Genomic DNA, 25,808 nt, shown 5'->3' on the forward strand with positions numbered 1-25,808 from the left:
ATTTTTTTTTTGGTTTTTTTGTAATCTCAATAAATTTGACTGAAAACAATTTTTACGTGGACTTAAAACAACTTTTAACAGAACGCTTTAGAAAACAATAAATTAGTAGAGAAAAAATTCGATATTTACATTAGCATAGGCCAGGCACAGTTCTGCAAATGCACAAGCGTGGAATAAAAAATAAAATAAATGATTTATGCGCATAAATATTTTTGAATGTGTGTAATACATGTATAAATACAGGAATAGATAATAGATATTTAATTTATACATTAATAATATATAACTTAACCTAATTTCCTTTAATCACATCAACACGTTTACGTACGGCCATTTAGTTTCTTTTAGGTACTTTGCTTTTGCTGCTGTTTTGTAAACATGTTTTCCTTTCTTTTGGTTTCAAGTGCTTTCACATGCTATCTACCGAGCGTTAGCGACATTGCCAACGGTTTTTTCTTTTCAAATGTCACCAAAGAAATAGCCCAAAGCCGTAGCGGCCTTCACGCGCACAAAATGATTTTCATCCTTTAGCAGCACTGCCAGCTTATTGCCCACCGACTCGGTTTGTGTGTTGCGCTCCGGCAGGAAATTGTGTAGTATGCCTAAAAAGAGTTTAAGGAATTACAATTATCACCAAAAAATCACAAAAATGTGTAATACCTATAACAATGGCAGCGCTGCCGCGCACCTCGGCCCATTGGCTGCGCAGTTTCGGTATGGCCGAGTCAATGAAATCTTGTATATGCGCTGGCAAGTCCATAGCCTGCAATTAAAATAGAATTTGCTTTTAGAAAGCGATGATTTCAAAAATATTTTAAAAATGCATACAATTAATTTAACGAAATCCACTATGAAAACGCCATAATTCAACTGGCCGTGATCTATGAGGTGTCGCTGTGCCATCTCATTCACCTTCGGCGCATTCAATAAACCACAAACTTTACGCAGCGTACCCTTGCAAGCCTGGAAATGTATGTAAGTTATTAAAAAACAAGAATTGCTAGAAAGCTTTCACAAATAAAAAAGTTTTTAATACAAGGACTTGATTTTTATCAGTGATTTTGTATTGCCAGCAATATTAATAGCTTAAAATCAAAGCGCGTGCAATGAAAACAACTCACCCGTATGATCGTCGCTTCGCCCTCGCTCAAGTGCAGCAGTATGGGAAAGAGATTTGCAATCAATTGCTCACGTAACGCCTCGGTGGAAGCGGCATTCGGCGATATGCTGCCGTCCCTCTCATACGCCTTCTTCGACTCGCACAGATCGCCGAAAAGTATAATGGACGCTTCGCGTATTTCGATAGAGTAGCTGCCGAAGAATGGACGAATGCGTATGGCCAAGGAGACATGAAAAGACTCCAAGCGATCGCTGGGCAATGTTTGCAAAATGCGTGCCAAGCCGCGCATGCTCTCCAGCGGAATATTTATAAGACAGTCGCTATAGGTTAAAAACAATAAACAGTTATTAAAATACTTACTACAAGCAACTGCAGTTGATAAACTCACCTAACCGGATCGTCGATGCCCTTCAGCAAAGCGGTGACCGCCGTTTCCGTATACTTTTCAACGTCATGCTCCGTCAGGTTACCCACATAACCCAAACCTTGTATGCTCAAGCCACGCACTACAGCGTTCGGATCACTGAGCGCCGAACTCAAGTGTAGCATAATCACCGAAGATATCTCACCGCATGGTTTGAGCGGCACCAGACGTGAGAACAGTCCCACTGCCGCAATACGTTGACCATCATATGGCGATGAAACATATTTGCTCAAGGCAGTGACGACGTGCTTCATGTTGCTCGATGAGATTTCCAATTGGTTGACCAAGCCGATGCCTATGGGTGTGAGCAGCTCAATATAGTTCTTCAAGTCGGTGCTGTTCGCTAGCTGTGTGTGCACGGTGAGCACTGTAGCTATCTGTTCCATCTCCAAATTGCCGAGGAATGCTTGAAATGTATCTAATACGATTTGACAGGGATTCAATTTGACCAAATCTTTATTCGGCACAAAGCCAAACTTTGACTTCGTCGACGAAGCGACAGTTGCCAGTGAGCTGGCAGAGGTGTTGACACCCTGTTGAGTAGGTGAATGGCCGCCGGTATGCATGGGTGCCGCCAGATTTGTGTAGGTAGCTAATGAGGTTAGCAGCATGGTGAAGAGCTCAGGGAACTTCTTATGCAATTCCTGTAAATGAAAAGTATTCAATTTACTACCATTATCTCAAATTTATAACAGGACACTGTTACCTCTTTGACATCCTTGCAGGGCATAATCTCTTTTAGCGCGCAGAAAATGGCGAATGGTTGTATGCTCGCGATTTTCTGGCGTTCACTTGCCGACGACTCACTTGGCTCGTAGAGACACGAAGAGTTTAGTATTTGTAGAAAGTTCTCCAGCAGCGCAGCGGTGAGCTCAGAATCATTGGCGATGAGATGCCAGTATTCGACAATGTTGCTGCGAAATTTTATTTATTGAGGCAATTGGAAGTAGAAAGTAAACACGCAAATATTTACCTCTCGTACGGTAGGGGCTGAGTCAGCATTTCGAAGCAAACGAGCTTCGGATGATGTTTCGTCAGCGCTACGAGCGCTTTTAGTACACCGGAACGGGCACGGTTTATTTCACAGTCACGTATAGCCTAAAATACATATTTTTGTTGTTGTATAAAGGTATTTAATTATTAATAGTTGCCAGACTTACGCTCAGACTGTCCTTTACGAGATCCGGTATGGCGTGAAATAGCTCAGAACCTTTGTGTTGTATGAAAAATTTCAACACCACTGAAGCGCCAATCGATGAGCTTTGCTCCGGGTCACGTAAGCCTTGTAGCAGAGTTTTACTATGGAAAAATATATAGATAAAATCAGGTTATTATAGGGCTCCAAATATTATTGTCAAAACTGTATAGAGTCCGTTTTCGAATAACATTTTGTTGTTCTCATGTTTTCCTCATCTTTCTTTTACTCACCAAAACTGTAAATACTGAAAATTAGACATGCGCAGCGCGATGATCTTGGCGATTTCACCGGCCAAATTGTAGATCATCTTCGGATCATCGGTTATAATTTGCTCCTTCACCAAATCGATCTCCTTCACCCAATCCGTTTCACTATCGGCAATGGTGAGGGTCTCATAAATACAAGAGATTTCAAGTGTCTTTTGCAGTATATCCACAGACACCTGTCGCACGGTGCCATTCGAGTCAATGCAGCGTGGCACAATCTTACCCAACATTTGGCCCGTCTGATTGAATTTCGACGGTGCTTCACAGCCGATTTTCATTGATTTTATATACACTTCCAGACCGTTATTGAAAACATGCGATGCGCATATGCGCACCTCGGAATTTTTATCTCTGGTCCATGCCTCCAAAATCGATATGATCAAATCGAGTGTGGATGGCGAGGGATCCGTTTCAATGATGGCCTTTGCGAGCGCATTCAGTTCCGGCAAGGATTCGTTTAAATGTTTTGCCAGAAAACTGTTGCGTTCATCCTCTTCGGGTGAGTCGAATTTGATTTTTAAGTGCTGAGCGCATGAAAAGAAATTCTTACAAGCAATCTCGAAGATAACACTGCCATCTACGGACTCTGTGGGGTCCACGCCACCTGAAAAAGAAAGTGATAGAGAAACACTTTTGAATTGTTATATAAGAATAATGCCGTTCCCAAGACAAACGGGTCTACGTAACCGGAACGGACCCGGATTTTTTATCCGGTCCAGGACTGTCAATTCGGCAGGATTCTGTCACTACAATAACAACAATAATAATATTCGTGAAACCCACCAATGCGTATAAAGTCCGTGCCGAGTTTCAGTATTGTCGGCAACAGCGGCAGATCGTTAAAAGGCGCTTCAATCGGTATGCTAAACACGGCCTCCATTATCTGCTTGCGGTACTTGAGTGGCGCGGTGAGTTCCTCTTTTGTTGCAATTATCTGATTACAGATGCTCAGTAGCGTCTTAAGTATGGCCGACATAATGGTTTGATCCTTGGTGCCGGTCAGTTGCAGTATCAGAAAGTTGAGTATTGTATCATCGAGGTTCTGCAGCGATTGCATGGGATCCGATTCATCCAAAATGTGACCGAAGGACTTAATCACCAGCAAATTCGTCTTGTACAATTCCTGCTCTTTGTGTGTATCTTTGATAAAATGCAAATTGCTGAAGAAACCCGTTGAGTGTTTGCGTCCGCCGATGTGCGCCAGCTCCGCTAACTTCTTGATGAGGTGTGTTAAGTGCTTGCGTGAAATGTAGCCCAAGGCAAGTGCGCACGGTGCAATCTTCTGCTCATACTCCGCATGCTTTATGTGCTTGTCGAGCTTCTCCTGGCGCGCCGAGGTGATGATCAAGTCGATTTTCGCATTCACAGTCTGCGGCTCGGTGACGAAGCAGAGCGCCAAAGCGAGTGACTTCATCAGCATACCGCGCTCGGTCGTCATGGTGGGCATAACGAATTCAAGATGCGGCGTGCTGATGGGATAGAGATTCAGTTGGTCGGACATTTTGTTCACCAAGCGTTCGGCGAAATTTTCATCGCGCGTATTCAAATATTCGACGCTTTCGCTTATGAACTCTATGAGCTTGCGCGAGAATGCGGATTCTTTATTGATGTGCAGCAATAGGTCGGGTATGTGCTTATCCCAGAGCGTATTCAGCTCGGGATTCAAATGTGGATAATAGTATTTCAAGAATGTCAATATGTTCGAAGAGCGTTTGATGCAGTGGAAATTGCCGAGTAGTGCAAGGCAACGCGCAAATATGGATTCTGGACAGGGCACAATTATCTTGCCGCTTTTAACGTTCGCATGACCACCCTCCTTCGCATGCTCTTCACCAGCGCCATCTTTCTTTTCGTCAGTCTCGTCGTCGCCTGCAATTTCATATTCGATATTTGGGGATTTGGCGAACAAGCTGCCTAAGCATTTGGCCAAATTCGAGCATACGTCTGTGTAGTCCAACAACACGAAGTAGTTTAAGAGTTCGCGCTTCAACAGCTCATCCATGGTACCGGCCGTGGAGGAAAGCATGAAGAGTGAGTTCTCACAGGACAACACGAAATTGGCGTGCTCCTCCAGCGAGCCATGCTCTTGATTGACCTTCGTGTATTTGCAACTGTAACGCACCACGAACCATACGAACTCCTTCTCCTTGATGAAACCCTTCTGCGAGAGCGCCACTATCGCCTTCAGCAAGGTCATTTTCATTTTGATGCCCTTCTCCGACAGTATCATCGGCTTCAGGCACTCTAAGAAACCCTGCATCTTGTCGCCAATTTGCGCCGTGGACGTATTCATGAGATGTGTCAGTATTAATAGCGACTTTATGCGATCGCGTTCGCTATTATTGCGCAAGTGTATCAGAAGTGTGTCGACAATTTTCGATGCATAAATGCCGGAGAGCAGATGAAAGCAACGCAGCACTTCATAGTGACCCTTTACCGTCTGCGGCTTTTCATAGTCGGGGAAAACGCAAATCAAGTCGAAGAGATTCGATATTAACTGTTCGGCTACCGGATCCAATAACGAGGGTTGCACTGCGATATTGGTTTTCAGCACCGAAGACAGAAATTGCGTCACTGAGTTGCGCTCGATGGAACGTCGATAGAGCGCCAGTATTTGCGGTATCAGACGCGTTGACTGATCCTGTATCTTGTCCACCGGCAGCAGCGGATACATGGAGGAGAGCGCTTGCAAGATTTCCACGCACACTTTGGGCTCACGCGTATGCAGCCATTGGTTGAAGAGTACATCGTAGGCAACAGAAATTTCGGTGCTGCAATCCGTTGATGCGTCGGCAACCTGAGGAGCAGCGGGCTGTGTGGCTTCATTAGCGGTCCCAGTTGCAGCAGCCGCACCATGTGCCGTTGTTTGCTCAAGCAACGCTTCGCTAAAGTGGCCAAGAGCTGAAATTAGGCATTGAGAGAGAGCTTATATGAGTTAAGCTAAAAAAAAAGAGAAGATAAAACGTATGGACCCACCATAGGCATGCGCCTGCTTGATGTGATCCTGTTTGATGCCGCCCAGATTGGGCAAGACAGTTGCTAGTATTGGTTTGATGAAGGGTACAACGCCGGCCACATTAGCTGTTGCCATAGCACCCAAGCACTGCATGACCATAAAATGCGCAACAGCGCCCTCTTTGGTGTGCGCCATCAGCGCCTCTATTACCGCCTTACATTCACTATTACGTCCAATGGCCACTAGAATGGTGAGTGCGTGCTCTTGTATAAGTGGCTGATGATCGGCCGAGCGCGTCAGCTCTTCAATGGCTAAAGTAATGAGTTTCTTATTCGCCTCCGAGGGTAAGGATGTGTCTGAGTTGACAACACGCTCAACGGCTCTGCAATAAAAAAAAAAAAAATATTAGCATACGAATTCCAAAATGCGGAGTCTGTGGTGGTTAGTTGTTATAAAGTATTGTATGTAAATCAAAAAGGGCATAAGATACCACAAAATCTTTGTAATAATCCGATCTGCTACGAAAAGGCTCTCAGTAATATGACGCAACTCTCACAATACAGCCGTGAGACATGACATTTTATCATCGTTATGCCAGGTGCAAACATAAATTCGATTTCTTTTCTACTACAAAGCCGATCGGCGACCGTATCCGTATTTGTACCGTGAAGTTAGAGCTTGAGGTCCTCAACCTGTTGCTGACCACTCTTCAAATACCCGATGTGTGGAAAATTGGAAGAGTGGTCCCATTAATGAAACCTAGGGAAACCCGCCAACAAATGGGAGTCTTATCGTCCGATAACCCTCTTCTCCCCAGGATTGAATACACTTGAGGCTTTATTACTCCCGCCATTCTCATACCACCTGAGCCTAGCAAACCATGGCTTCCTAAAAGTGCACAGTACCACCACAGCCCTTAGCGTCATAAACGTTCAGACAGCTTGTGGCCTTAACCAGAAACCAAACTATGAGAGAACGATCCTCGGAGCGTTGGACTTGTCAAAAGCCTTTGACACAGTCAATTACACAACGCTACTTGAGGATATCTAAAAATTTACGTTCCCTCCAGAACCAAAGGCTATGGACTATGAACTATCTGAGAGGTAGAGGTAAAAACTCAGAACTGAGAAGAAGAATGATGGCACACTTTTTCTCTGCAGGGAACTTAACACTCTCCCCACCAAATCCACAGCGACCATATTTATAAACTGGACGAAGCAGTACAGACTTAACCTTAATATTACAGTCGATGGCGTCAAAATTCCGACTGTCAATAACCCTAAGATTTTAGGATTTAGTAACAAAATCCTCAAGTCGCTAGACGGCAGCACATGGGGAAAGGACAAAGAAACGTTGTTGGCAACTTCGGCTGCCCGGTCCTCAACTACGCCGCACCGATAGGTCGCCTGGATGCAGTGGAACGCAGGTGAAGAAGCTTCAGACTTGTCAGAACACTGCACTCCGGACAACGACAGCATGCCTCCTGATGTCTCCCATTGAACACCTACATAGTGAGATGCTTATGCTCCCAGTAAGGAGCATAATGAAGTCCTCTCCAGGCAGTTCCTGCTGGGATGTTTTCGCAGAAATCACCCCTGCAGCCACGTGCTTGGAGCGGAACCGCCTCTTAGGAACATCAAGAGGTCTTTCCTCAATTAAGTCGACGATATTGAACAATACCCCGACCGGACTTCGGATGCAACTAACTTCCGACAAGCATTGACCGCCATTCACAGTGGAGCCATCAACATCTTCACCGACTCCCGTCCAATGAATGGGGTTCTTGGAGTCAAACCACCACCCATTGCAGACGAAGAGCTCGAGTTGCCGCGAGAAACGAGAGTGACCCTGCGCCGCTTCGTTCTGGATATTGTAGCAGGTTAAGCTCCTACTTATCCCACCGACATATCCAACATATGTCCTGCGTGCAATGAGTCTCCGCATGACACCGGTCACCTCTTTATATTGAGTTTAATGGGTACTCATTCATCTATTAAAATTAAAATGTGTTCGACCAGAATACTTGAATTCTCTCCGAGTAAGTACTCTTATTTCCTCTTTAAAGTCCTCAAGAACAGCAAATCCTTTTTAGAATGCATCTTGCTTCTTCTCGTCGGTCTAGACTAATTGAGGCACCACATTTTGAACTTATTTTTCCCCACTCATTCCACTAAAACAAGTAATTCACTTTCAGCTGTCATTTCGAATTAATTTACACTACGATAAACCGTTATTTCATTTCATAAACGTACAACAACAACAACAATAAAGAAACATGCTACTCACTTTAGCAATATGATGACTGTTTGTTCCGGCAGCTTCGGATTCTTTTCACGATACTCCACGAGGGTGTCGACGGCGCGCGCCGGATGTGTCTCCAATATTTTTACGAGCGAACTTTTTATGGCCGTGCGCACGGTCTCATCCTTGTCGATAAGTCCTTCGAAAAGGCCGTGCAAAATGCCTGCAAACAACAAAACAAACAAAATATTAAACAAAAATGAGAAATGAGAAATATGTATTGGAGAGATAGGAAATCATGTTGAAATAATTGTATCAAGCAGTGAAAATCAGTTCGTTACTACTTGCTAGTTGGCAGGGCTTATGCCTCATGTCCTTCGCGCAGGATGCACAGCTAACTGAATTATGCATTAGTTGGTTGGATTTCTGCCTCATTTTTATGCTTGCCGCAGCAGCGACGTTGGCGCGGCGCTGAGTTTGTGCCGCCAATGGCTGCCTGTTGCTAGCTAAAAGCCAACAGCTGCTGAGCCAGTTTGCCAACAGCCGTTTTGCACAGGCGAGGAAGCCGTACAAGTAATTCAATTGACCTACATTCACCGTTACACGATTGCGCTGCATGGAAAACAGCAAGTGTGGTGAATATGCAAGTGCGTATATTGGTTAACGGTTTATGGCGTGCAACAAGTTGTAGCCGCAACAAGTGATTTCTACGCATGAAGTTACATTTGAAAGATATTTGAGTGGTTTTGAGAGAGGTACATCAAAATTAGTTTCTGAAGTTAAATTCGTTCTGAGCATAGAAGCTGTAAAAATCGCCAAAAAATGATAATTTATAAATTTAAAAATATAAACAATATTTTCCACGAGAGAATCACGTAGAATAATGTCCGATTAAATTCGGAACCGAAAACTATCATCCGATGTAAATTGACATCATCCGGGACCGACACAAAACCACATTTTCATATATTTTAATACAAATCTCTGCCATCGCCTTCAAAATAGGCTCCGGAGCCAATCGAAGCAAGTCAATACTTAGTTCAATTTTTCATAGACTTATTGTAAGTCTCGGCAGGGATAGCATGCATTTTTGGGACACCATTTGCTGAATTGCTTTCAATGTCTGTCTCGATGATTTTCATGCACTGTTTCCTTATCTTTTTCGATGTTTTCATCATTATCAGAGGTTTTCCGTGACTTCACGACCTTCACTGAAAAGGTTTGTGCTTCTCAAATACTTGTATTCGTGATAAAATAGAATCCCCAAAACAATGAAGTTAGAAATACAAAATTTCAGACAAACTCACTGTTAAATTTTTCGCGACCTAATCGATTGCAGGAATCTGAACGGATATCCTTAAATGCTATAAAAAAGGGATGAATGCCACCAATGAAATTTGTGAAGTTTACGGAGACAATGCTGTAACAGTTCGCTTGATGTGAAGGATCCCCCTCGCTCTAGTCGACCTATCGTTGAAAAAATCGATGAAATTATGGAAAAGATTGACCAAGACCGTCACACAAGCAGCCATGAGATCGCTAAGAAACTTAGCATTCATCATGAAACGATTTTGAACCGTTTAAAAAAGACTGGCTATAAAAAGAAGTTCGATGCTTGGGTACCACATGAATTGTTTGTAAAAAATTTAATGGACCGAATTAACATCTGCGATTCTTTGCTGAAACGAAATGTAATCGAACCGTTTCTGAAGCGAATGGTAACAGGAGACGAATAGTGGATCAAATACGACAACAATGTGCGAAAAAGATCATAGTCCAAGCGTGGTGAAGCTCAACAAATGGTCGCAAAGTCAGTATTGACGCCTCAAAAGGTTATGCTGAGTGTTTGGTGGAATTGGAAAGGAATCATCCACTATGAGCTGCTCCAGCCTGGTCGAACGACTGATTCTCCATTTTATTGTCAATAACTGATGAGATTGAAGCAAGCAATCGAAAACAACGGACAGAACTGATCAACAGAAAGGGCTTCGTCTTCCATTAGGACAACGGTAGACCACACATATCTTTTATGACTCGCCAAAAACTGGGAGAGCTTGGCTGGAAAGTTTTGATGCATCCATCGTATAGCTTTGATCTTGCACCAGCGCACTACCATTTATTTCGGTCAATGCAGAACTCCCTTAATGGAGTAAAATTGGCTTCAAGGGAAGCCTGTGAAAATTACTTGTCGCAGTTCTTCGCCGAGAAACCAAACAAGTGTTACACTGATGAAATAATGTCTCTGGCGGAAAAATGGCAAAAAGTGGTCGAACAAAATGGTACATATTTGGTTGATTAATGTTCATCATAAATATAAAAAAATAAGTTGAAGTTAGGTTAGAAATACGAAAAGACTTTTTCGACTACCTTCGACTAAAAAAGATAATAATCGATTTTTTAAAGCCAGGAAACTCATGTAACTTCTTAATAAATTATCAAAGCTGTGACTGATTTAGAAATCACTTTTGTAGTTTGCGGAAAGTGGCTCCGCTGAAAACGCTTCGCCGCTGGGATTATTTCCACAAATTTTATAGAATTTCCATCAACCCACGTATACCAATTGTTAGTGAATTGTCTTTGGAGTGTTTTTGTAATGATTACACTATTGGATTACTTTTAAAAAATAAAGCATAGCGACAATTTTCAAGTTGATCGTCGAGTTGTAGAGTGATTTGCCAGAAGTGGGTCACTCAAATGGCTAGCCGCTTTTCTAATTAATTTGTTTTTGTAATACACTGACATTTATGGTAATTACTTATTCACATGGTATGACAATAATCAAATTCAAAAACTGCATTAGCAAATCTCCCGGATCTTTCTAGGTAATTTATTATATTATTTGTATGTATGGATAAGTGAATGGCTCACGGCATACAAAAACAAAGACTTTGGTACAATTAATTAAAATAAAAAAATATAACAATCAAATCAAAAACAGATTTCAGAAAAAATATCATTAAATTAAAAATTTAATATATTTCAATTCGTTTTTTCACAACAAAAATGCATTTTTCACATTTTTCCATTACCATTACCGTCTGCTTGAGTAATGACTAATTCACAGTTGCATCTTGATTTACCGTTCAGATTCCGTTGTGTAAATATTTGAAGTGTTTTGTGCTCATAGCGCGTTCCCTGACTCTTTTCGTCCATGTTGTGTGGCACAAGTTTTGTTATGAAATCCAACATTGTGGGGAGTTAATTTTTATTGCTTTTTTATTCAACTTTCGCTTTCAAATTAGTTTTAACTCCATTTTATCTGCACGTTACACTGTTTTATGCGCTTTGTTCGAGTACAAGTAAGCATGCGAGCATACCGTTTTGATCACCGCCTTTGCAACAACTGAAAGCCCCACAATGCTTAAGCTCTCTGCATTAGTGGGGTCTCTATGTGGGGAGTAGCATATCTCGGAATTCTATTTGCATTGTGGGTGAAGAAAAAAGCTTTAAAAAGACGAATGCAATACCGAATATGCTTATATACATACATACATAGGTACATATATGCACATAGGTAGATAAATATATTTCTGTAGCTTGGTGTAGTGCGTATCTCTTAAGTATGCATACTCATAATAGAATCATATTTCAACCTTTAAGACAGAATGTACGAGTGCCAACGATATCATCGCAACTCGATTAACATTGAGGGATGCGGTCGGAACCAAGTGCGAGTAAACAAAGTCTATATGAGTTATCTCTTCTAGCAGTAGACTTCTCTTGGCAGACAATGGCAAACCACTGAATATATTTCTGCAATAAAAATAATGTTCATAAAATATATTACCCCTTTAGCTGCAAATTTGGATTTGTCAGAAAATATTAAGAATATACATATATTATATAGTATAGATTTGTATAGATATAGCGGATATTGTGTCTACGAGATGTCGCGAAATTCTTTTTGAACTCTCCAGCTCTAAGAGTATTGAATCCGTTACCAGCTGATGGCAGCCAAAAAAAGAGAAACAACTGCCGTACGACCTTATCCTTCTCACGACGGCATTTTAACTACAGTTTTTTGAATTGCAACTTCTTAAATCCCACGTAAGGTTAAGTTAAGTCGTAGGATTGATCTAAAATCGATTGATCTTACAGTGTTGTGAGCTTACCACAACTTTTTTAAGGCGGTTAATATCAATCCCAGCTGCTTCCCTGTGTTCACCAACTATGTGTCTACCGAGACATTTCAATCTCAGTCTGGCAAAATCCGAGAGGAGAAAGTGACTATATGATTCCACCTTGCCTTCCTCCAAACAGCTTTGGCAAAGAGCGTCCGACAAAATATTTAGTCGTACCGCGTCTGTACCTATTGCACAGTGTCCATATACGTTCAGCGCTAGAGTGCAAGGGGTCAACAATCAATTGTGATTTACGTGAGTACCTCACGATGGCCTAACCTCACGGTGCTTAAAACCACCTAGATCAAAAACAATGCGTTGATCAGCGCTTCAAGTAATAAATAATACATTTTTGCAAATATTTTTTGGTTTTAATTGGTCGGGTGGAAGGGAAACTTTTTCCACTTTGGTCGGGTTCGAGGCCGACCTAAAACCTCTGCCGTGCTATGGGTCTACCTGCCTTCAGTCTTAAACCACAGCCACCTCGAATCTCCCCAAGCGCCAAATTCAATGAGCAGATTGGAGCGAACTCCAAGGGCTAACTGCTCTCTGTGGTACCAAATTTAAGTCGCCTGTTAGATCTTGTAACTTTTGATACTACCAGTTGAGCACCCATCATAGTCAAAGACTGGTGACATTTGTCGCTTGAACTTTCATGTCTTTTCAGTAGACGGAATCTCAATCAAAGTCTATAATATCAGTTCAATCTGAGCACTATTTCTGACAAGAAAGAGGTAAGCCTAAAGAACAGACATGCACTATGTCTATTGGATTTTAGTTGCCTCTTACGGAGGATGTGCAAGTGGACAACGGACTCGTGCACTTCTTGACTAGTTTTGAACGCATAGTCAGCGATCTCAAAGCCAGTATAGCCGCTTGGCTATCAGAGTGAATGCACAGCTCTCTAAAGGTAACTGCACTTCGCAGCAGAATATCTACCACTACCTTGATGGCAGCCCCCTCCGCTTGAAAGACGCTACAGTAGTCTGGTAGCCTGAAACTAGAGTGGAGGGAAGGCTGTCTTAACTTCAATCCATCCGTGAAGAAGCTCACTGCACCTCTTCTCTAACGGCTTCGCCTCGTCCACAAATCTCTCGCAGGTGTGTGAGCAGAGAAAGAAGGGTAAGGTTCCGCAATGCAGTAGACGAACTTAGTTATTTTGTTATGGTACTGAATCCCATCAAAGTAGCTTAAAATGGTTTCGATGCGAGAACTATCAGACTTTATTTATAAATATCTGGTTGTAGCGGCAGTTTGGTAGAAGGTATGTAGACTAGGAATTAACATCGAGGAAATATCATTTAATGGGAAAACAAGAAGATAGACTGTTTCAGCCTTTTAAAAAGATGTATTAGATTATTCAGTGCGAGTTGACTTGCAGAAATGCTGTAACTTACATGGTCGGGGCAAGTCTGGATAAGTAGAAGTATAGAATATAACTGCGCGAAGGTGACTCTGGTTCTTTTTGGCACTTTGATTACAAATCGGTTATAACAGCTGATCCTATTAGAGGTATTTTTTTCAATAGCCTTTTTAGTATTGTTTGGCGTTTCTTCATGGAAAAACTTACGCCTGAACAACGATTACAAATCGTTCAACATTTTTACGAAAATTCACGTTTTGTAAGGAATGTGTTTCGCGCGCTTCGCTCAACTTATGTTCAACATAACCGGCCTGATGTGCATACTATTCGCAACACCATCACCCGCCTTGATGCATTGCATTCATTATTGGATAATATTCGAATGAATAGACCACGGTCAGCATGCAGTGAAGAAAGTAAAGCAGCAGTAACTGGGTGTGTGCACGAAGACTGTGCAGAATCGATTCGGCGCCGTTCGCGGTAACTTGGACTGACGTATGAAACGACTTGACGCATTTTACGTGGACGTCTTAAATTGAAAGCACAGAAAATACAGCTTGCGCAAGAGCTGAAGCCGCTCGACCTTCCCAGACGACATCGCTTCGCTCTATGGGCTCTTGAAAACAACGTTTTCGAGCCAAAATGTGTTCAACGATGAGCCACATATTTGGCTCAATGGGTATATAAACAAGCAAAATTGCCGCGTTTGGGACGAAGAGCAACCTGAAGAGATTCAAGAGCTGCCATTTCATCCAAAAAAAAACCACGGTTTGGTGTGGGGAGAACGTAACTGTCGATTGCGACCGTTATCTCGCCATAATAACCAACTATTTGATGCCTGAAATTGAAGCTTATGATCTCGGCGACATTTGGTTTCAAAAAGACGGCGCCACTTCTCACACAACGCATCAATCAATGGATTTATTATGAGAACATTTCGGTGAGGAGTTAATTTCACGTTTTGGCCCGGTCGATTGGCCACCAAGATCGTGTGATATCACACCGTTAGATTTGTTCCTGAGCGGTTATGTAAAGTCTAAAGTTTATGCGAACAATTCCGCTTCGATTCAGGCCTTGGAGTAAAACATCTTGCGTGTCATTCATCAGTTATGCGGCCAATATGTGAAAGAGATAAATTTCATAAAAAAATGTTAAGGATTGTTCGTTTGAAAGATAATAATGATCCCCATTAAATTTGAAGTTTCTGTGTTCTTTTCTTTAAAAAAGTATAATAGCATATAAGTGTATTATAGCTGAACTTGAGCGCGCAACTTTTAAAGGATGTATCTCCAAAACTATTGCTTGGATCAACTTGAGAACTTAGAGCAAAATTCTAGAGATTTTATAGTATTTTTTGAAGGCCAATGTAACTTTAAAAAATTTTTTTTTTATAGAAATTTTAGATTTTTTTTAATCAGTGTCAATACTTTAAGAATGCATTGCGTTATACATTATTTATTAGTTAATAAAGACGAAATACGAGCCTACAAAACTAAACGCAAATATTTAAGCATAATACATATATCTACATACATACATACATACACATGTACTTGAAAAAGCTGCCACAATAAATACTCTTTGTATAAAATCCATAAAGCCCATGAAAAATCCATATTTAATGTCAATGCTCTACAACCGCTAATGTTAGCTATTTTAGTACTATACATTCCAAATAAATGACTGATTACTATCGGCTTATGAATGAACAGTACTCACTCGATTAAAATGACTATATTTACGATTCAAATTTTCGAATTAAAAAAAATAGAAGGAACGCTTTAAGAGCTCGATGTGTTTAATCGCAATATATTTGCTGCATTTAATAAAATATTCATACATTTTATTCATATCATATAATATGGATTTTTGTAAATCATATACAATACAAATGTCCAAAACAATGAATGCAACTGCTTTGGTCGTTATTAGTCACGAAAAGGGGGGCTTTACATGCATAGTACAAAAATATGTCTGTAGGTATGTAGGTATGTGTGTTTTTACTATGAGAATATGTACTCATTATTTCGCATTCATACAAGTGCATGCACACTTTGCACTCTAGACTCCTGGATACCTTCCTACATACCTACTTTACATACATACATACTTACATACATATGTATGTATAAAAAGTTGAGATTGCACATGCATTTCATAATACCGCTAGTGCTTATTGAAATATTTCTACTATTTCTACTATTTGAATGCATCTAATTGCTGATGAAGAAAGAAAAGCACGCGCCGGGTGTTTCTGTGTGTAATAAAGATAAGCTGATGGCCAAGGAAATATTTATTAAGGTGTTAAAGTACTGTTGTTGTTAATGTTTTATCAACAGGCAAGATACCACAAATAATTTTAAGAAAGTTGGCCATCCTTGGCCTGATAAAAATCCAAGTCCGTTCCGGTTTAAAGAGTACCCATCAGGCTTGAGGGGAATCTTTATGGATATTACCCACTAAATATGCTGATACAAATATATACTTATACATACATATATTCCTTAAGAGCTTATATCTACTTGTAGGACAGAAAACCGGATTTTTTCGATTTTTTTTTAAGAAGTCGACCTGCAGGTGGACCTCCGAAGTATTTCCCACGACCATCGGGTCTACTTCACCGGAACGGACCCGCATTTTTTATCCGATCAAGGAGTCAACTCGGTATATTTTTTCCGCTACAAGAACAACAACAGGACCTCTGAAAAAAAAGTTTGCCGGCAAATTTTTATGCTTAAAACTATCTTAAATCTAAAAAATGGCGGCTTACGAAAAAATCGTGTTTTGTCAAAATTTATATCAGAAATTGCTATTCCTTCGCATATTTCCTAACAAATACATATATCTCAGAAGTCAAAAATTCTAGCCGATAGGTCCATCCGTTTTACAGAAGTTTTCCTCAACGACTCTGAAAACAAATTCTTGAGAATTGCGTTTGTAGTTTTGGGATCGGATTACACTAAGTTAGAAGGTAGTAATGCTGAATAGCCTATCTGATCGCAACCTTATTAGGGTGCCCGGGCGGAAATTAACTGGCTGACGAGCTCGCCCCCTCTGCAGCTTCCACAAGTATGGTAGGACCGATAAAGGAGCTGCTCCGTAGTGAGGACAGAGCAGGCAGGGAAAGATATTGGCAACAACTTCGAGGCATGCGCCATGACAGGTTGCTAATGGGTAGTTACAACTTCAGCAAGTTTAAAATAGTAATCAATATCCCGAGAAACAAATTCCGGTTACCTGTCGCGTTTACACTGGCTACTGCAAACTCAGGAAGCATTTACATAAAATGGGCCAGGCCTCTAGTGCAAACTGCGGGTTCTGCGACATGGAGCCGTAAACTCCAGAACACCTGCTAATGGACTGCACAGTAGTCTGCAGACGCTGGATTCTTAATCCTTAAGATCCATGTTTTCGAATAGGGATTACAACGCCTCACTAGCATATTGGACTTCATCAATGTGCTGCGGCTGGGGCTAAGTGATTTGTTGTGACTTAGGGGAGGGCACTAAATACTTTAGGTTGTTTTTGTTGTAATGGTTATCTAGTCCCCATTAAGATGGTAAATTAGATAAGTTGTCATAGAATAGACCTTAGGTCGCGGTGCATACCTCAATTTTTCATTTTCCAGTCTATCTAATTCTTAAAAATACGCTTATAGATATGTATCTCCAAAACTATTCACCGAATAAAGTGTAAATTTTCGGTTAATATTTTCAAATGTAGGTACACTAGATAAATATGCAAAAACAAAAATCGATTTTCTTGGAATTCACACATATGTATGTAGATATTACCGTTAAGAAAATCTGAGAATTAAGCAACTCCGATTTATAATTAAATTTTAATTTTAAATTACAACACTCACACAAATGCAAATCATCATAAATTTAAAACACATTACCTATTATATAAGTTGTATGTACCTGTGCACTTAAATAAATACTTATGTATGTATACAAGTAAATAGGTGAGTATATGGCTATCTGGCGCTTAAAAATAGAACAAAACTCCAGAGAGATAAGTCTTGCATACATAAATTACCCACTAACTTGAGGATAAACAATCAACATATTCACTCCACCACCTACGCGATACAACGGTTATATATATACAAATACATATGTACACACCCACACACATTACCTTTTAAGTACGTACATAAATAAGCCACAAGCAATTTTAATGAAGCTCAACAGGTTACATACAGATAAACCGGCCCGGTTGTGCATTAAAATACGCACCAACGGTAAACAACAACAACAAAAGCACAAACAGATAAGCCATGCTTATTATGGCTTTATTAAATTGCGACACGACAGTGGATCAATAAAATCCACCTATTTTCCTGCGTTAAAAATACAATACGCCCCAGCTGAGCATGAATGTGGCGGAAAATCTGCGGAAATTGTGGTATACACGATGGGAGATAGCCGAAGCGACCTGCCTGCCGGCATTTGAATGACAGGCAGTTGGACAGCCAATAATTTGCGTGTTAATGCACGCACACAATTTAATTACCCAATCAACCGGAGGCATACCACACTAGTGAGGCGTGGAATTTCATGTTGTTAGAATTTTGGCCAATGTTCGAAAATACGTTGTAGTTTCAAAATTCAAGTATTTTGAAAAATAATTATAGAAGTTTATATGAATATTTCTAAAATGTTCGTGACAAACTTAATACTCCCTGGTTATGGTATAAAAATGTAATAAAACTGCAATCGGAAACTATTTGGGTTAGGGGAAAAACCAGACGTTGCTGTTGGCTTATAATAGAAAATAAGGATGAAAAAATAAATAAATGAGTAACTTGCGTTTGTGTAACGCAAAATGTAAAAAAGCAACAGTTTTTTCGAAATGAGTCACGGAAAAGTTTCGCCCAACTCTGTTTTGCTGCTGCAGTACACAGTCATAAATAATAGTTACACTTTTTGTGCATTTATTAACATACACAATATTTTGTTTTTGTTTTAAATAACTTGGCCGATTAACATATTCCATTGTAACCTACGAAAAAATTTGTAAAAAATGATTTTACTTGAGCAACAAAAAAGCCAGTATGATTCTGCACTTAATTTTTTTTTTTTGAGGTCAGAAATAATATAATTATTAAATAACATGAAATAAATAAGAAATTTGTAATTTATTAAAAGTTAAAAAAAAATATTTCGTACCAAAAAAAATTTTTTTAATCGCAAAACTCCTATAAGTACAGTAAAAATTAGTTTATACAGAAGTTAAACCCTAGAAGCTTTCCAACTTCCAAATGCTGCTTACATGTTCTATGCAATAACATTTTTACCAAACACCCACAAATAGATGGTTGAGTTGATTAAAAAAGATGATGTACAATAATAACATACAACACCCCTTTTTTTGAAGCAAATTGTTGCCCAAATAAAAATATAAGGTGGCTATAATACATATATGTGAAATGTGTCTTAAAATAAACACAACAAAAATTATAGCGTTATAGGCTTTTATTACCTTCCAAAATAGATGGCTTGTCAGGCGTTCCACCATCGCCTCCACTCCCATTCCCTTTGCTATGGCGGTCCATTTTCTTCGTCGAGCTCCGCGTTCTTTTCCACTTCTCCAGTTTAGTGATTGCCTTTGATTATTTATTCCTAAAACACACAGGTGTTGAGCAAACTTTACGCTTTCACTTAATACACTGCGATTTTAATTAGTAGAAATATAATAAATCTCGCGAGAATTTATTAAAGTAGAAATGATTCACAGCTTAATTGGCCTTTTGCACTCTTATCAGAATATTTGTTTTCAATTTACTCAATAAATTTTATTGGATGGTTAATATATGAATTCAGTAACCATCCAATCGCCAGCACACACGTTTAATCAGAGCACACTTTTAGCTTTGTTTAATTTTACTTGCACCTAATACATATACTACATATGTATATCTTTTTTATTAGTTTGTTGTTGTGCAATATATTTTACTCTTTCAATAATTGCATATTTCGCACACAAGCAATCGACACTGTTAATTTTATTTAGCACGACTTGCGCTTATTGGTATTTTTTAACACAAGTTACATTATACACATATTTGCTAATATTATACATATATTTTTTGCTATATTTAAACAAATTTCCGATGATGATATTTTGCAAAATATTGTGAAAAATTAATTTGAACCGCACTGTCCAAAGTCTTTTTCTCTTCTGATTATTTGCAACGTAAGCGCATCGCTCTCCCCTGAGCTCCACTGCGTACTGGGTGGTGGAGCCCCTACCCGGGTACAACTGATGTTTTCTTTGTTTTTTTACGTTGTCTAATGGACCGATGACGCAAACTTATAGTAGGCAAATAACATTTTTTCACAATTTATATACTTCATATGTTTAAAACTACACAACTAAGTTGATTGCTTTCATTTTAGTAAATTTTCTGAACTTTTCAATGAAAACCTTCCAATTAGACAAACTGGAGAACTGCGCAAAAACAATTGCTATCAGCTGTGCGAATATTTTTGTTTGAGTTGTCAACAGAATGACAAATAATCAAGTTGCTAAAAACAGAAGAACAACACCAAGTACAGAACGACATAAACAGGGTGTGCCCTATGTTTATTTTTTATTAACAATATTTTTTCTCAGACGATATATTTATTAGAAATGTTTGCGTTCAATTTTTAAAAATTAATTTCAGATTGATTGAAATACTGAATCTATATAATTTCGAAATGCCGATATACATATTTATTATTTATTTTATTCACTAACAGAGAAGTAGATATTGGAACTTGCTTAAAATGTTATATTACTTTGTTAGTATACAAAATTGTATAATTAAAAATCACTTAATATATTTATCCATAAACTTCTTGTGAAATTCATTGCGTAGCGAGTCGTTAATGAAATGCGTCTTCTTTTCCGGTTCAGAGCGAGCACAATTCTTAAAAACCACATCATCGTCCCAACGTCGTTTCACCTTCAAATCACTGCCCAAATTTTTACTCGCTGTTGCGCCAGTACCTGGAGCATAATTGATCAACGGATTGCCAGATAATATGTTCTCCATTCGTATACGCTCCTCTTCTTGTTTCTTTTCTTGATCTTTGCGCGCTTCTTCCTGTAAACGTTCTTGTTTAATTTTATTTAATTCTGCCAACAATGCGGCAGTGTCATCTTCTTCATCCGAATCGGAATCCTCCTCGGAACTGTCTTTGTCTATCGGATCGTCAGCATCTAAATTCACAGGTGCTGCGGGTTGTTCAACGCGTGCTCGTTTCGGCCCACTGGCACCACTATTTGCAGAATTGTTTGCTTCGATTGCTTTACGCACAATCGACGGCAAGGCTTTGCTGGGACGTGCTTCGCGTTCACGTTCCTCTAATTCTTTGCGGAAGTCACGGTTGCGTAGCTCATCTGAGGTGCCTTGGCCAGTTTCTCTTCAATTAAATAGTAAAAAGTATTGTCAAAATTACGTTTATTAGAATTTATATATGCAAATACCTGTATTTGAGTTTTGTATGCCCTGGTAGATCTCTGCTGGAATATTGTTTCGAAAGCGCACTTAAATCTTTCTCTCCACGACCGCTGCCTCCACGTGCGGGATCAAAAGTTGGTCGTGCAGCTGTAGTCATTTTATTCAACTATTTTCTACTTGGTTTAAATAATTCCTTGATTTTATTTACCGTAGCAAAATATCTTAGTTTTATGGTTGTATTTTATTGTGTTTTTAGAAACGTTTTGTGATTGCTTTTTCTTATTTCTTTGTGTTTCACAGTAATTTTGCAGCTGTTTGGGTTGTGTTCGGAAAGTATTCACAATGATGTGATTATTTATTTGGAATCAATAAAAAATGGAAATTATTAAAAATAAATTAAATAAAAAACAAAAACAATATCGAAAATTATACTGAACGATCTAATGTGCAAATCTAAATATTTTTAGCATTTCTTTTATTTTATATATATCGAGAGAAGTTATTATAATGCCTTATAACTAGTGATGGAAATCATACAAAAATGTCGATAAATAAAACTATCGAAGCGGTTTTTGAATGAGTAGATTTAAATCAAAAATAACGCAGTTGCGATTCCATTATGAACCTCTATATTTGTAGGAATATTTGAATGTGTGAGTTGGCGATTTCTAGCCCGCTCATTGAACTCACATCCAATCACCTTGCAACCTAATCAAACTTGGCACCTTCACCTCACCGCAAGCAAACCACCTGTATTACGAGTTCATAACTACAGAATATTATCAATGTGTGTGTGTGTGTGTGTGTGTGTAGTCTTCGCTTGGCATCGGTAAATGCAGATGCAATAAAAATATGCTCCTGACCAAAGTGTGAAACCGCAGAAGAACATCGGTAGCGAATTCAGAAATAATCATCACGATTCTTAATGCCAAATTATTGCGAGCAAACAAGGACGGACACATTTAACAACGCCCAGCACACTCGACCGCGATGGCGCTCACGCTCCACTCTTCGGAAATGAAATACCGACGTATGTAGGTATGTACAACATTGATAACAAATAATCAGTGAAGGAGAGGGCAGACATCGGCAGGGTCTGAACAAAATCAATCAGCGAATCGATCAATTTTTATACAACAAATTTACAAAAAGCAAACAAATGCACAAAGTGTTACTTGCTCTCTGCCCTCCGCGCCACATAAAACGACAGAGTGAGTGCAATAAGTACGAACAGAAGTCATCGGCGGGTTAAATGGTTCGTGATCGCGTTTCTTGCATTCGATTGCGCTGGTTGTGCGAGGTAATTCCTTTCAATTTCACGCGCCCAATTCACAGTCACTTCAACGGCGCGCTCTCAGGCCGCGCAACTCATGCCGAACTCACCTGTCAGCCAAGAGTCAAGTTCAGCACAAAAGTCGACTGCTTCCAACACACCGTTCGTCCCAACATGCCACGTACTGTTGCCGATTTGTGTCTTGTTGATTGTGTTGTTGTGCTGCATCGACTTTTGCATCCTTCCAGTCCACTGGCAGTCTCATTTGCCTAATCGGTAGCTCGATTACACAACACAAAGGCCACCGTTATTGCACTCTTGATGGGCGCATCAAATCCGAATAGTTGTCGCTATTACGCTCGGTGCTTCCGCAGCTCACGGCGTAAATACAACAATCAAGCGCCACAGTATTACTGTAATGATTCTGCAAGGTCTATGTAGCTCTGCCTGCTGCACAGTGTACGTTTTTTGAAAAGACATTTCCAAATTCCATTGGAGCTCTGTCGAAAGTGATTTGTATGGACAAACTAGTTGTCTATAAGCAGTAATTTCGTGGCTTATTATACTCTACACAAAGAAGAATCTAAGTCAAGAAGAAGCTTCTATAATCTCATTATGAAATCAACAATTTCCATACAGTTGAACTGGTCTCAGCGTGAACTTACCTCCTCGTCAATATTTTTCTTAGTTCCTTAGAAATAGAAATTGATTGTGGTTTTGCACCGCGACCTCTGGTTTGTGGTGCATTCCAATAAATTCCAGGAACTTGCTGGGCTCAATGGAAGTTATGTGATCCCTGTCCACGTAGATGGACTCAAGGGCCTTGAGTCTGCCTCTGCAAATTGATAGGCCATCTAGAATCATGTCACAAACCGGCAGTTTGCACAAGAGGCCACACCACTAATGTTGGACAGGTGTTTCTTGAGCCTGTGGTGCCCAGTATACAGCGCGACAGGAAGACGGAATTTGCCTTGAGGGAGGTTGATAGTACTTTAAACTTTGTAAGGCTTGCGCCATGCTGCTCTCAGTGCCTTTCTCTACCCACTCTCTCCTTTGTGAGAAGCAGCCGTCAGTGCTCCTCTGGTTGCTGCCGCTTAGTAGTAGGTCGGGTGTGTCATCCCTTCACTCTGCCTTACTGCTGAGAGGAACTTTAAACTTCTTTGCGAAGTTTACGCTCTACTGTGCCAATATGATTCTTTCTTAATTTCAAGATCTTGGTAATGTTTCAAGCCTTACTTCCAGCATCAATATGATCAAAAATCTTAACAAATTTTTGTCATAAACCCGCTTACTGCAAGACAGACGCCCGCTGTAGACGTCACTACAATGTGAACAGATGCTTCGACTTACCTCACAGAAGGATTGTGGATATGTGGATTGTTTTAGTCTCGGTACTCATGCTACTATGCTATCATCAGGATCTCTCAAGTCGATAAGGTTAAAGGTAAGCACCGAAGCTAGCTATGCTCCAATCAGGGTCTCCCATTCAGAATTTTTGGACTTAGTGAACCCTCCTTGGACTCCGTGAGGACTCCTTCTTCCGGTTAGGTTAATCAGAACTTAATTGGCAGATGGTTGCTAACCACACATTGAGAAAACGGCTTTAAGGGATCATCCTATCGCGATGAGAGGGCGCAGTAAGAACAATGATTCTAAGTGGAAGACCCAAAACCAAGTTCCAAGAGTCCTTCTTTCGGTAAGGTTAACCAGAACATAACTGACAGATGATTGCTTACCAGAGATTGAGAAAACGACCCTTAATCTGGATTGAAACTAGTGATAAACATCCATTAAAATCTTCGAAATTGATTTTCGACTGCTCGATCAGTAAAAACACTTCACTTTTCTGGAGAAAAATTCCACTCCAGATATCGATAGCGTCAGTCTCTTGGTTTCTTCCTCTACTCTGCATCTTCTCCCTTAACAAAAATAATTTTAAGCACAACATCACTCATTTGAACACACTGTAGGCGTTCGTTTCATGACTGAAGCACGTCGCGCAGCGCTAGTTCATGTTTATTCTTAAGCTAATTATGTCCTGGTAGCAAATTGAAAACGAGATCGAGCGACTAATTTGAATTCATCATATTCATGCTTCCACGCTTCCACCGTTTTCGTCGCACACATGCAAGTATATAATACATACAGACGCTACAATTCGGCAGATATTTTTTTTCATAAATGAAATATGATTTCTTAGTATGAGGTGTACACGAGTACATACCTATATACACATATACATATATGTATGTATAATATGTATGTATGTATGTATAATATGTATGTAGACATATGTATTTGCACACTGCGGTTTTTGCTTTGTTTTAATGCAAAACATTTGTTTATTCGGCACCAAGTTGACTCGTTCATATTCCTTAGTATATAATTGTATATACATACATATGTACATATATTTGTATGTATATATGAATATAAGTAGTCCGCAAAATGCCCATTTTCGGGACGGATTTCAATGTTTGCTTAATGATATCGCTCGCTATATTGTATGACAACCCTTCCTCTTCAACACTGACCTCAAACCACAAATTCGTTTAAGTATGTGATAATGTGCCGAATGCGCCGAGTGCAAGAAGGCGAACGATAGAACTACAAGTCATAAGGGGACCCAGCACCACAAACCGTATTTATCACATGTAAGTTAATTAAGGAAATGTTGCAATCGCAAGAATAAACATTTCTAACGTATTTATGGGAAGAGTTGTCATATTGATTACAGTCTTTGCGATTCAATCATAACTCGTTGCAAGAACGAAAGGAACGATAAGGAACGAAATAGAAGAGTTCGCGATATTTTTGGTCGAATATTTCTTGTCATTTGAAATGTTATTTTTAAAAAGCTGAAATAATATGTCACTTAATTTTATGGATATAATAATTTATTATTTTAAGTTTTGTTGGTCTTAGGGCGTGTAAAAACAAATACAGTTAGTAGCGATATAGACGAAATAGAACGTCAATCCAGATAGACATGACAGCTTAAGAAGGGTCTACTTCAAAAATCTGCAACTCATACCTATGTACATATGTAAGTACATAGTATGTATGTATGTATTTGCTGATATGAGCAGTGCGTGTGCGAACAGGCCAATTGACTGGCTTATCATAGTAAAACAGATTTTTTGGCAAAATTCGCTTTTTTTCAACACAGTTCATTTCAAGTGTGATACACTGATTATAGAAATTCAGCTTCTCGTTGCCATTCTTGTGTACGATTTGTTCTTTGTTTCAAAATAGGCCTCAGTTTCGGCGATCATCTCATCATTCGACAAAAATTTACATCACAGCGAGCATTCTGTTGAGATCTGAGAACAGAAAATGCTCCTGGTGTCAGATCTGGAGGATATGATGGATGCGGATGCAATTCGAAGCCCA

General features: G+C 39.7%; 2 protein-coding genes across 3 annotated transcripts; both read right to left on the bottom strand.

Moving 5' to 3' along the window:
* Positions 1-21: 21 nt before the first annotated feature.
* LOC120773394 (maestro heat-like repeat-containing protein family member 1) lies at positions 22-20,167 on the bottom strand. Of its 2 annotated transcripts, none has more exons than XM_040102242.1 (13): positions 19,177-20,167; positions 8,251-8,428; positions 5,985-6,346; positions 3,792-5,909; positions 2,973-3,612; positions 2,705-2,843; positions 2,518-2,642; positions 2,251-2,458; positions 1,509-2,188; positions 1,122-1,440; positions 829-963; positions 661-763; positions 22-602 (listed from the first exon to the last, which is right to left on the bottom strand). In XM_040102242.1, exons 1-13 carry the CDS (start codon positions 19,247-19,249, stop codon positions 460-462), a joined length of 5,223 nt encoding a protein of 1,740 aa, XP_039958176.1. In that variant the 5' UTR covers positions 19,250-20,167; the 3' UTR covers positions 22-459. The 2 variants fall into 2 exon arrangements, with proteins under 2 accessions (XP_039958176.1, XP_039958178.1); XM_040102244.1 differs by lacking the exon at positions 19,177-20,167 and adding an exon at positions 11,286-11,409.
* Positions 20,168-20,382: 215 nt separating this feature from the next.
* LOC120775940 (protein CWC15 homolog) lies at positions 20,383-21,414 on the bottom strand. The gene is made up of 2 exons (XM_040106350.1): positions 21,169-21,414; positions 20,383-21,104 (listed from the first exon to the last, which is right to left on the bottom strand). The coding sequence occupies exons 1-2, from the start codon at positions 21,297-21,299 to the stop codon at positions 20,510-20,512; spliced, it is 726 nt and encodes a 241-aa protein (XP_039962284.1). The 5' UTR covers positions 21,300-21,414; the 3' UTR covers positions 20,383-20,509.
* Between the last annotated feature and the right edge of the window lie 4,394 nt (positions 21,415-25,808).

Source organism: Bactrocera tryoni, chromosome 4 (assembly GCF_016617805.1).
Source record: "Bactrocera tryoni isolate S06 chromosome 4, CSIRO_BtryS06_freeze2, whole genome shotgun sequence".
NCBI classification, from domain to species: domain Eukaryota; kingdom Metazoa; phylum Arthropoda; class Insecta; order Diptera; family Tephritidae; genus Bactrocera; species Bactrocera tryoni.

Bases quoted from the DNA above. Each gene is read 5' to 3' on its own strand.
- LOC120773394 (XM_040102244.1), bottom strand. From the start codon at position 11,394: ATGTTGGATTTCATAACAAAACTTGTGCCACACAACATGGACGAAAAG. The intron at 6,347-8,250 runs GTGAGTAGCATG...TTTTTATTGCAG, and splicing joins ACAGTCATCATATTGCTAAA to AGCCGTTGAGCGTGTTGTCA. The intron at 2,459-2,517 runs GTAAATATTTGC...AAAATTTCGCAG, and splicing joins CAGCCCCTACCGTACGAGAG to CAACATTGTCGAATACTGGC.
- LOC120775940 (XM_040106350.1), bottom strand. From the start codon at position 21,299: ATGACTACAGCTGCACGACCAACTTTTGATCCCGCACGTGGAGGCAGC. The intron at 21,105-21,168 runs GTATTTGCATAT...ATTTAATTGAAG, and splicing joins CATACAAAACTCAAATACAG to AGAAACTGGCCAAGGCACCT.